Source organism: Coffea arabica, chromosome 8e (assembly GCF_036785885.1).
Source record: "Coffea arabica cultivar ET-39 chromosome 8e, Coffea Arabica ET-39 HiFi, whole genome shotgun sequence".
NCBI lineage: Eukaryota > Viridiplantae > Streptophyta > Magnoliopsida > Gentianales > Rubiaceae > Coffea > Coffea arabica.
Window position 1 is genome coordinate 43,366,973 of NC_092324.1, and position 13,208 is coordinate 43,380,180.

The 13,208-nt window shown below is 31.2% G+C and overlaps 1 protein-coding gene across 1 annotated transcript; it reads right to left on the reverse strand.

The window, feature by feature from the left end:
- Positions 1-6,484: 6,484 nt before the first annotated feature.
- Positions 6,485-8,353, reverse strand: LOC113702988 (gibberellin 3-beta-dioxygenase 1-like). The gene is made up of 2 exons (XM_027224193.2): positions 7,810-8,353; positions 6,485-7,239 (listed from the first exon to the last, which is right to left on the reverse strand). The coding sequence occupies exons 1-2, from the start codon at positions 8,307-8,309 to the stop codon at positions 6,693-6,695; spliced, it is 1,047 nt and encodes a 348-aa protein (XP_027079994.1). The 5' UTR covers positions 8,310-8,353; the 3' UTR covers positions 6,485-6,692.
- Between the last annotated feature and the right edge of the window lie 4,855 nt (positions 8,354-13,208).

Here is a 13,208-nt window from a genome sequence, read left to right on the forward strand (position 1 = left end):
ACGATATACAATAAGTAATCTGAACCGTACATTTTTTTGGGGTCAAAATCTGGCCGTGATCGGCTCAGGAGTGGTCCATCTAATGACCGCTCCTGCCCCTCGTCCCTCTGATATAAATGACTGTTATTGCTTCTTGTGTAGTCTTCATCAGCCAATGCAACCACTTGGAGTTTACCAAGTTGTGGAGTTAGATTCAGTTTATTTATTTTTTCCCTGTCTTGTCAATTCAAAAGGATTTGTATATTTGTGGTTGAGCGTGGTGGGGTCGATTGAACTTGTATCGTTATTTGTTAGAAATAATGGGATAAAAATTTGATATAAGCTTTTTGCTGTAGGCCAAAATTAGAAGTTCTTTTACCGTCATACAGCTAGAGAATAACAAAAATGACAAATACAGAAAAGTGCAGTAGCATGAATAAAAGATTATTTTTCCCACAAATTTGTCTCTAATAATTATTTCATCAGAACAAAAAGAAAAAAGAGTTGCACAAAGTCAAAATCGAAAAGAAAAAGAAAGAAAAAAATTGGAAAATGGTGAGCTTTTAGTTTTAGGAGATATACAGCTACTTAGCTAGCTATATGATGCAGTTTCAATATTCCGTTTGGATTAGCTATTTTTTAGCGCGTTTTTAAAATATTTTACTATAGCAATATAGTTGAAAAATTTTTACTGTAAATGTTTTTAATGATGTTTTTGGGTGTTCTTGAAAATATATTTTGGGGTATTTTCAAAAATTTAAAATTTTAATGGGATATGTTTAAAATTTTATAAAATCTTACAACAACTCACCACTACCTCACCCTTCCCTAGCCTCTCCCGCCACTCCCTCTTCGTCCCCCTCCCCCTCCCCTCCTTTCTGGTCGCCTGCCATGACAACCAGATCAAATCTAGTCATCGAGGAGAGAGGGAGGGGGGCAACGGGAGAGATGTGGGGAGGAAGGAGTAGGGAAGAGGAGGGGAAGAAGAGGGAGAAGAAGGGAGAAGGATAGAGGAGGAAAGAGCAGCTGGTGGTGGTGTGTTTTTGGTGGTTGGTGGTAGTGGTGGTGGTTTATATATATATATATATATATATATATATATATATATATATATTTGGAATTGTTTTTGATACATTATATGGATGTGGTGTTTTGGAGTTGTTTTTATTTGTGTATTACTGTAACATTGTATATGAAAAACTTGTTTTTCAAAAATTGAGGAATCGAAACGGACCTCATGTTTTTTGGATAAATACATCTTCCAGTGGTCGAGAGTGTGCAGAAAAAAGAGAAATTGATACAATCTACCAAATTGATTTGAGTATTAATGTAAAACAGTTGTATGTTTGTTTTACTGCATTTTCCACACTAATCCAATGCAACAAAGAGTGTGTTTAAGAATTAATTGTCAAAAAATTATTTACCTGTATCATAAACATATATTTACATAGCAAAAAAGAGGAATAACAAATGTTTGCATTGTAATAGGGAATATTTTCAAACATTTTACAAGTGTGTGACAATATTAATTCATAATTTCAAATTTAATCTAGCTATCAAAAATTTTCAATTACTAATAATGATGTAAATAGCAATGTCTACATATTTCAATTCGATAAAATCAAAATCTAAGCAATTTTCAAGGTGGAATATGCCTTCATATTGACTACATACTAATATCTATCATTTGGTTATGTGTAAATGTTAAAAAAAAAAAGGTTTAACAAAAGAAAGGTAGTAAATCATATATAATAGGAAAGAGGAACAAAATTAAAGCAACTTTAGAGAAAGATAAATTTTGAAATGAAACAAGCAAGAAAAATGAATTTGTATATAAAACTTACATAAAGATCATGGTGTGAATTTTTTGCTCTAGAAAAGATATTATTATATAAAGTTTTAATTTGATTTTTAAAAGCTAAGGGTATCAATGTCTAACAAATGTATAGGGTGTGGATATAGCAGAGGAATGTGGATTTAACCCTTCTCTTTTTAAAAAAGTTAGGAATCTCCTCTCTTAATTTCATAATAGTAAAGACCTTCCTTCCATGTGTTCTTCATCCATAATCGTTACTGATAAATGCAAGTGGACAAATTTACTCTTGGTTTTATTTTTCTCTTTGTTTCATTTTCTAAATTCCTTAGTTCTTCTTTATTACTTTTTTCTTTGGGCCTTTGGCTATCTTTCCTATTTTTCAGTTTCTTAAAACATCCATGCCTCTCATTCTTTGTAGCACATTGTAGAACCTGACTTGCATAATAGTTGATTATTGTATGGGAAAGGCATCGCCGAACATGAGACATAGTAGACCATGATAGTTAGCAAGGCTAAAATACGATGAACTAATACAAAACTTTCCTCTAATTAATTGGAACAATTGGTTGCTTATAATTTTTTTTTTTTTTTTTTCAACAACTTCGTATCACTTTTATTAATAGAAACAAATTTTACAAACGGAAAAAGACCATTTCAAAGTACAACAGACAACACTAAAGACAATAAATCAAAGACAAACCTCCTTGCCCCATTTCATAGCCAACAAACAATTGGTTGCTTATAATTATTCTAGCAGAACTTTTCTACAACTGATATTATCTAAGAGGAGGTGGCATGGGTAAATTTTGTGCAGCGCTTCTTACATAAATCTACATGTATTTGCTTAAACATAAATTTATATGTTTTGGTCTAATTTCACTCAACACTCAAGATAAAATGCAACTGATAATTCAAAATATTTGTTAAAGATAAAATGTAAGTATTTCTTATCGTGCTATCCACAAAAAGGCCATTTTAGGAAATATATGGAGATATTTGCTGAATGTGTATCGACTCCAATAGAAAGTTAACAAAAGGGGTGGTTTATGATTTTGTCTAACAAACTAGGGGAAGGTTTCTATTATTTTTAAATTAAGTAGGGGGTTTTTAGTTTTTTAGCAGAATTGGTGGGAGGTTGGTATAATTTACCCTAAAGAAAACTAACTGATGTAACAACGATAGTTTAATCAGATTTTTTTTTAAAAAAAAAAAAAAAAAAGAACAAGAAAACATTACAGTTGATATTGTGGTAGGCGGTTCATGATTGGTTTCTTTTTAGCTTCATATGAGGCTACTGCTACTTTCATGTCTTCGGTTGGATATATGCAAATGGTTATCTGTAGGAAAGGTCTGTTTCCAGTTGAATTAATTTTATGTTCAATTTACTTTATTTTTCGTAGTTTTTGTGCAATTAACTATCCTTAATTTATCATCATCATCCAAAGCTTCTGTTATCTTTAATAATCTTGTTGATGTAGACAAAACTGATTAGAGGTGCAACGATATTGACATTTGCTTACATCCAAATTTCTATTTATTATGGTGCCAATTCTTGTGGAGCACGCTTCTACACAATGAATCCATTTGATTATTTTTACCGACAAAACCGTGCTAAAAAATGACGATCCATAAAAAAAACACTAATAGTAAGATCAGGTAGAACAAGTTGATAATCAAAAGAAATTACTGAATAATTGAATAAAATTGATATGACTGCGATGGATGGTTCAATACTGAATAAACGAGCATCGTCTCTAGATGGAAGAAGGTTCTCTTTGAAAAGTAATTTTGTACCATCTGCTAGAGTTAAAAAAATTCCTAAAGCGTTATCTCTAGAGGTTAGGCTTTGTATCATCATCTTTAATAGTTCCTTGATGTAGACAATTACAGATTGGTGGTGCAATGATATTGACATTTGTTTGCATCCCTTCAATCTTTATTAGCTAAAATCATGTGGAGCATGCTGGTACAATATTAAAAATACAAAAAATACAAAAAACCCAAAATAATATAGTATAAAATATAAAAAAAAAAAAGATTTCACGCAATGATAGATTGGATGCAACATGAAAGGTTGGCGTCTTCATTAGCCATTGTCGTTATTTATGGATTCTTGCAGCCAATGTTTTGAAAACAGATTGGCAACTTTGAATAGTTGGGCAGCGAATCGATCATGGCACCGTACGATTTCATATTAGACCCAGAAGTTGAAAGGATTGAACCAACTTCCAGTATTTTCTTTAATGGTCATGTATTATCCATATCATTTAACATCAAAATAAATTAAAAAAAAATGATCTGGAACTACAATTTGGAAGTTCAATAGGTTCACTATTTAAAAAATAATCATGAAAATTTTTTGTTTCGTTATCAATGTGTTAAGAGTTTTTAGAGACATTACTCAAATAGTTATGAAATTTTTGGTGTCATTATCAAACCCTGTCCTTTCTCGTATTGGCTTGAAAATCTTGGAGTATCTCATAAATCAACCAAAAGAAGAAGAAAAAGAGTTAGAGTTTGTGAATTGAACTTTGCAGATAATTTAACTTGTTTTAAGCTAGTTTGATTTGTGATGGAGAGTTCCTTTCGCTGTAGTCAAATTTTTCCCTTGCCCTCGTTTTGCGATTTCAAACTTTATTCTAGCCTTTGGTACTAAAGAAAATTGCCAAACTCTTCAAGTAACTTTCACTTCAGAAACAAACAAAAAAAAAAAAAAAAAAAACTTTGGACCCTTAAAACGTAGATATGCTCCCACGTTAGTCCTTAAATTTTAAATACTGTATCCTATAAAGTATCAAATTTATCCCACTTTGAAACATTTATTAGTAGAATCGTTAAAAATAATGTAATATTAGGCAAGTGACGCTTGACGTAGAATAAACTATTCCACTAGTTTTGAAAATTGTGTAAATGTTCGATTGAAGTAGGGCAAATTTGAAACTCTATTAGAGGTAAAGAGTCCAAGAATGAACTTTAAGAACTAAAGTGGGAGGTGACTATAGTTTAAGAGACTAAAATGTAATTTAGCCAAACTATTTGGCAGGCCGTTGTATTGATGCGTAAAGAGTCTTCTTTGATGCGTAAAATGGAGTTTAGCCAAACTCTGACAAAAAAGTCTACTACCTTTTGCCCAAAAAAAAAAAAAAAAAAGTCTCCTTTGATGCGTAACCTATTAGTAGTACTTAAAAATACGCCAAGTTTCTCTATGCGCAAATTATTTCTCTGACCCTATTAACTCTGCACGATTAATCATGAGGGCTTTCTTTTGTTTTAAACTAAAAAAGATAATAATAATAATAGTAATTCAATTCCATCCAAAGATGTGTTCAAATTAACTAGTGGCCGTATTACCTACAAATAATAAGAAAGCCACAAGAAATGAAAATGCAAAATGATTTTGGTGAAACTCGAACTTGACCTTTTTTCATATCAAGATAATAAACCATTGGGTCGGTACAGGGAAGAGCTTTTAGAGTCTTTCCCGCTATCAGTTTCAGGATATAAATTCTGTACGTGATAATTGAAAATAAGAAGGGTGTGAGGAAAAAAAAAAAAAAAAAAAAGTCAAGACAGCAGAAAATTGACAAATTGGTACTTAAATTTAGCTGACAATACGTCTTTTCTCTCATATACACTAGGTGAATTAACAGTCCGAGCTATGTATGGGGATAGGATAAACTGTGGTTTCCACTTCCTGTATGTTAAAACTGTTTTCTGATATATACAGAGACTTTGAATCAAAATTGTGGTTTACATGCACTAATTACACAATTTAACCATAAGAATACATGTCATACTTTTCATCTTCGAGGTCCAAAACAGCTGCCTAATGCAAACTCCAATATTCTGGTCTCCTAATGCCGATAAAAGACACTAAGAAAATAGGCGAATTTGTTTGTTTTGGACGTATTATGCGTGATTAGACATGAGTGAAATTCGGCTTAAAAGTACCTTTTTAGTTATTAAATTCAAGCTAATGTATACTCAATCCACATGCAGCAGCACCAGAGAGCTAGCTGAAGCTTTGAAGAGATTCTCCAACGATGAATTTGTAGCTGGCATATATTCTCTAGAGTCTAGATTAAATAAGTGTTTTGTTTTTTTAATAACTTCAATGGTGTATTTAATTTTTCGAAAATTGTTGTGTTCTTGGTAGCATATTTTACTTGCTCTATTTTTGTGCTGAAGTTCATGATTATGATTCTTTTGAAAAGAGGACAAGATTGGTTCTTTGAAAAAACGTAGAAAAGGCAGTGAAACGGGCAAATTTGGTAGAACTGGTATGGTGAATTGTTTAAGCTTTTTATTGAAAAAGAATTGAAGTTATTGAGTAGACCATAATCTGAATTGCTTTACAAGATAAAAACTTTATAATATTGAGGGTGAGCAATTAATTGCCCCACCTTAACTTTTGAAAATTTAGAGAATAGTCTTGAAACTTTATAAAATTTTTAATTTTTACTAATACTTGCTTCCTCTTAATTTTAAAAAACACTCTTTTCTTCTAACACTATCCTCTATATTATGAGAAGTTCTCATTTGCCTCACATTACATCCCTAAGCAATCTATTTATTTTAGATATCTCTTCTGTGGTACAAATGTTTAAAAGTTATTAAATCACAAAATTGATTATTACTTAAATAGGAAATTATTTCAATACTTTTACACTACACAAAAAAAAAAACTCATAATAAAAACATAATCTTTATTCAATTTTTTTTTCATACTAGTGACAGCAATTTGTGTGTACAATATTGCCTCCACTGGTTATAGGTCCTGACTCCGCCACTGTTTACTAGGATCGTCTAGCATGGCAGAAAGCTATCAGGAGTTCACTAGGTTTTTTACCAAACGAATAAAACAGATTACACATGTTTCAGGATTGGGTATATGATATCATTTTATTCTGATCACAGAAAGTGCATCCTCCATATGCTTGGCCCTGATTTGAAGATATTCCTTCACTGTTAAAGAACTATAAATGGGACATTCAGACTTAGCAAATGGTGCAACCTGGGAATCAGTTGGAGGAAAGCAGAAGTAGGCAACAGAAATCCTGTGCCTAATCTGGTTGACAAAAACACGATGCTGAATGCTAGGGAACTTGCCATTAGACAATATATCCATAAGATTACCAAGATTGACCACAAGAGCTCCTTCAATGGGTGAAACTGTCACCCATCCGATTCCGTCACGAAAAATCTGCAAACCCTCATGACTTTGATGAAGAACGGTCATGAGCATTGAATCTGTGTGAGGGGCTAAACCAATGGTACTTTTGGGATCTGGGCAGGCTGGAAAGGAATTGAGTTGCAATGCATCTTGGGACATTGATAGTTTCCAGTTCAGTTCATCTTCAGAGACTTCTAGCCACTTCAACATTAGGAGCAAGAGTTGGTGTGCCAAGGACTTCATCATCTTTTGATAATTTTCCATCACATCACTAAATGTATACATAAGCAGGAAATAATGATTAATTAAAACGCAATCATTTTCGCTTACACAGTAATCTAATAGTACTATAGTTGAATTAAATTTCATTTATGTGTCTAATCTAATGTCTTTAGCGAAATTATTTTGAACGACTCAATTCCTTGGATTTTGCATACTTGCAGTTTAGTATTTAAACTACTTAAAGCGTTCCCTAACTCTTAAACTTAATCATTTTATCCAAAACTATGCCCCCAAACCAAAAAAAAAAAGCGCAACTTAAAGTCAGCAAGCGTGAGGATGCAGTTTTAATACGCTTAGAAGGGAAAAGAGTTAAGACAAGGGGATTAGGATTTTTTTTTATTCATCTTTTGAGTTGATTTTGATAAAAACGGAGATGGATGAAAAATCAAGGGAAATAATGTATTGAACCTCAAAAAAAAAAAAATCAATTGAGAGGAATGAAATAAATTCCAGTACAACCTTAATTTTCATTTAAGTGGGCAGTACAAATTTGTCAGTTTGTCAACGTGCATGAAAGCGCATGGACAATTACCAAATACTACCAAATAAACGGACTTACCAAAAAGTTTTGTGGTCATGGGGCCAAAGTACACTAGCGTGCTCAACAGGAGAACCTGCAAGAGTGAACCCTTCATGCCACAAATATTTGGTCAAAAACTGTGCCATCCGGGCAGCACCGTAGCCGGTGGCTCCGCCGGCCGATCGTAAGACCTTCAGCTTTTGCTCGGTTGGAAGAGAAAAGAGTCTTCTAGCCTGGAACTCAACATCATGAATAAGGCTGGAGGGAATACCATGGTTGGTGAGTTGAAAAACTCCCCATGTTTCACATGCATGGCCAATGAGTTCCACTACATTGGGAGCCATGAGATCAATGACAGGGATCCATGATTTTGATTTTTCATTATCATCAGAGGGGAGAATATGATCAGATAATGGAAAATTTTCTGTTTCTGGCCATATGTGTGATTCTGGAACCACTTTTGTGGACTCAAAATCCAGAGGAATAACATGTTTGAGACGCATAGGAACATCTTTGTATGCTTCTGAAAGTGTACCCATGATAGCTACTATGCTACTAGCTAGACTGCCAGGCTTGGAATATCAATTTTAGCAAAGTCAAGATACCATATATATATATAGGGCAGTGATGCAGGAAATAAAAGAATAAAAAATAAATTAAAGGAAAAAGATACCACATATATAACATTAACAATAAGGTGAGCTAGAGAACATTATAAAGTTGTAATCACAAGGCTTGATATCCTCTGTCCAACTTGTCCAAGTAATTTGTTTAATAGGAAACGATATCATCTACTTTACAAAATAATTGATGACGTGTTTAACTTTGGTTTTGGTCAACATACTATTATACTTTTTCTTTTTTGTAGGGATAAGTAAGGTTTTTACATATCTCTTGATGACTTGAACCAATAACGCGTCTAACTTAGGTTTTGACCAACATACTATCATATTAGTGTTTTTAAAAAAATTTTTAAAGAAATGATTAGAATTTTCTAATCACTTTCTTAATGACTCGAACATGTGACTTATAGTTATAGATAAAGTATTTTACAACCTGAGTGAGTATTTTATTGTCACATACTATTATAATATCTGTCATGGCCTCAGTTAATTGAATTATGGAAGTATCGTTAATAGTTACACCACAAAATTAAGGATGTGAGAAAGGGTGACTTTTCTGGGGTGTTGGTCTTTTGAAAAATTAAAGTGAAATCCAAAAACTATTATAGGATACAATGACTGTGAATCACATAGGTGAAAATTAAGTTTAACAACGAGTTAGAAAATCTAGGTAATTGATTTCGTTCTCTTCATTTGCCTAATAAAAAAGAGTAGAATTCCGAGAAAATATTGTCTAAAATCTTTGGTAGATTATGAGAAAATCCAGGTAATTAATTTAGAGTAAATTTTATATACACTGTCAGTGTATACACTATCACAGTTAGATGGATGACACATGATCAAATTTTAAATTCAAATTCAAATTTTACACATGTGTTATATTTAATAGTGATAGTGCATACACTGACAGTGTATATAAGATTAATCCAGTATAGCCGTAAAGGGTAATTGTATAATGTCTATTTAATTAAGATAAAAAAGAAAAGTTGGTGGTCATACTCTTCCAAGTTAATTACAGGAGCAAAGACAGAGCAGAAATGAAGCATTTGATCAATAATTTGCTTTAAGAAATAAAGATATTTGATTAATAATTATCTTAAAAAACACGTGGCATTGGGTGGCTGTATTGGACTTATAGTTGTCTTTTAGTGTGAAACTGACATGGGAATTTCATTTTTTTTAACAGTATAATGGGTGGGTTGAAGTGGACAAAATTGAAGAACGGACAAAACATGAAGAAAAGGATTGGATATTAAGAGATAATCTTAAATTATGTAGGCCACTAGACTGGAATAATACGAACCCCAAATGGTTAAAGGAAATATGATATTCCATCAGCATCAAATTTTTTTTATTAGACTTCCTTTCTTTTTTTGGAAGAAGTTGTTTTTTAGTTTTGAATGTGTTTTCCGAATATTCAATTTTCCAGACTACTTTCATTTGTTAATCATCTTTCACCACAGGTTTAAGAGTACATGAAGTTGTATTTTTGAATATATTATCTTTCTTTAGACTAATTTTATCTTCTAGAGTTTTAGAAAACGAATAATTGGCAAAACTCTTCTTTTTCATTTGGAGGATTTGGTGAAAAACTTTTAGTTGTGGTTTATAATCTGTAAGAGCTCAGATTGAATGTTGTGCTGAATTCAGATAAGATACTAACATTTTAGAATCAAATTCTTTATTTAAGTTTCATATTTACTAATTAATGCAAAAATTTAGGCTAAGAATATCATTTTGCATTCAGCAACACAATTAAATATTGTAACACAAATTTTGAAAATTCAAATGTTTATTTATATAGATGAACTATTGTTTTGATTATCTATTCAAAAGTGGTTTGGGAATGGAAAAAATGATATACTATAAGTAAAACTTAAAATGAGCCAAATTTTGAAAAGGATATGTAATAAAAATATGAAATAAAATGAGAATTAGATAGGTGCACTAAACAAAATTTTGTGAACATTTAATATAAAGTAAAGGTAATTAACCAAATTAATGATGGCCGAGGAGGCCTTGGTCTAGATGCTGAGGTTAATACTCCATAATTTAGAGATTTTGGCTTTTAATCTCCCTTCCCCCTCCCGACTTCTTAAATCCCATCCTTCCCTCCTGCTATAAAAAAATAAAAATACAAATTAACGGTGAGCAGAACATAATAAAAATTGAATCTAAAATTAATTTTGAGACCAATATATAGTCTAATAAACCAATGCATATATTGGAGCAAGAGCAATAATTTCCTTAAGAAAGGGCAAGTGTCATAAGGCGTGATGATCAAAATTTTAGTAGTAATAACTTTTAACATATAATCAAGACAAATTATCATAATATAAAACATATTTGGAAAGAAACACACACACACACACATATATATATATATATATAAGAAAACTATAAATTGATTGCTAAAAAGATTTTGTAAGACATAATTAATACAAATGTATATAAAGCAGAACTAATAAATTGATTGAAGGTCACTATAAATAAGAAAGTGTAAAAGGAAGGGAATTTGCTGTTATAAAAAAAATAGAAGCAGAATAAAAAATAAAAAATAGAAACTCAAAAGATGTCCATATGGTGAAAAGATAGATAGATTGTGAATTTGGCATTAGGCTAGAATAGCTAACTCAGTAACCTACTAATATTAAAACTGAATATTGTTATATATATATATATATATATATATATATATATATATATATATATATATGATAGAGATATTTTAGTACAGCTAAACGCATATGCACTAGCAGTGAGATTCAAAACATTTTCTTTTAATTAATTTTTCCTTCCTAAGATAGTTAATACAACTAGCTAGTAATAGTACTAGTATTTTTCTTCATGTTATCCAGCAAAATTAGTAACCCTTTTTGGTTTAATTCTCCATGTGCATTATATCGTCCAAGTATATAACTGAAACATTCTTTTCCCCACGGAGAAATAAAATTGTTGTAATAACATTTTGCGTTTTTATGAGTGTCTTAAATCTCAAGCAAACACAACAAATTGTGTGTACATGGTCAAATTTCATTCCATTCATCCTTAAAGATCACATTTTGTCATATGGAATCAGACATTACAACATGATTTGCTGGTAGAAATTTGTCCGCTAGATAAACTTTTCCAACATGAACTTTTCCTATTTTGTTCTGTGATAATACGACAAAGAGCAATTCCAAATTATAAGTTGATCCGATCCATAAGGGAACTAAATTTTGTAAAGGAATGAGACCGTTCGGCCAAAGAATGAGGAGCAATGATGAAAGAAGATGAGGAAACAACAAGAAATTTGCTAATATCGTAGCCAATAATCTGATTTAGGGATTAATTAAACTTCAATTTTGGAGCAAGTATTAGTGGCTTATGTCTGCATTATCGTTATCATATTTGCTATAGTATTTGAATATACAATCACATAATATTATTGGTTTGTGAATTCCAATAAAAAAAATCTCTTTCTAAAATACTTAAACCCTTAAGATACTCTTGGTTTGACTCAATTTGTTCATTCCTATTCATGATCTTTCGTTCTTGACTCTTTATGAAGTTCTATTGCCATAAACTTAATGAGTCTGAATTCGTTAACCAACCGTTATAGACCATCTTGAGCAAACTTTAGTTTCTAAGAAGGAAGACCATCCTTCTACTAGTACTAGTGTGTTTGGATAGTAGATTATTTGGGATAATTTTGTGAAAAAAAATACTATTGTACTTTTTTGAATATGATATATGTGAGATAAAAAGATAGTTGAAAAATGTGTTTAGGTAGAGTTGGGTTTTCTTATGATCTATATTTAAAATCTAGATCCAAATCAGATCATACTCAGACCTATGCATCAATATAATATATATATATATATATATATATATATTAGTAAACTTTTAAAATAATCTAATATATATATATATATATATATAAACTTTTGGGGAAAAGGAGAAAAACTAAAAGCAGACAAATGAAAGATTTAATGTAAATGCAGATAAAGTTTTGATTAAAAAAAATAGAAGTAGTTGATAATAGTTCTCTCTTTGAGTTTATAATATTGCATTCAACTTCTTGAACGTTAATTTTATTATTTGAAAAAATTATATGGTATTTATGTTATTTTTGAACTTAATATATTTTTAAAATACTTTTACTTTAGTTTTTCACTTTATAAAAAAAATATCTACGAATACCTATTGAATACCCAAACTCATAAGGGTCCAGATCTGAATTTACTTTTTCAGATCCATAAGAGTTTGGGTGTGAATCTGGATCTAGGTCTAACTAAATTTAATGATTTTGCAACTTGATCAAAGGGATTCAATCCAGATCCTACCCATTGACATGCCTAATTTACACTAATCGCTAATAACTCTGGATATATATTAAGGACCAAAAGATGTTACCTATATTTGTGAAACAACAGTGCCATAAATTTGGAAATGTCAAGGGTTATCTTTGCAATTTCTCCTTAATTTTATGCAGTTCTCTCTAAAAATTGACGAAATGACCACATGGAAAGGAGTATAAAATTACCTGATCATGGCTTTACAGTTTATTGATTTGAAGAATACATGATTTCATGTAGAGATAAAATGCAACTCCAAGAAAAATCAGTGGGAAAGACGGAAGGGGAAGGAGTTGATTACATTACTGGAATGTCATTTTATCCTTTGTTTGGGTGCATGCCCCTTCTACAACTAATAATCCAAGTCACAAGTTAGGCAGTCCTTAAGGGGAAAGGTAAGGAAAATACAGCTCAGAATGTTTTTGAAAGCTTTATTTGATGTATCTTTTTGTTTTTCTTTTTGGGACGAGATTGG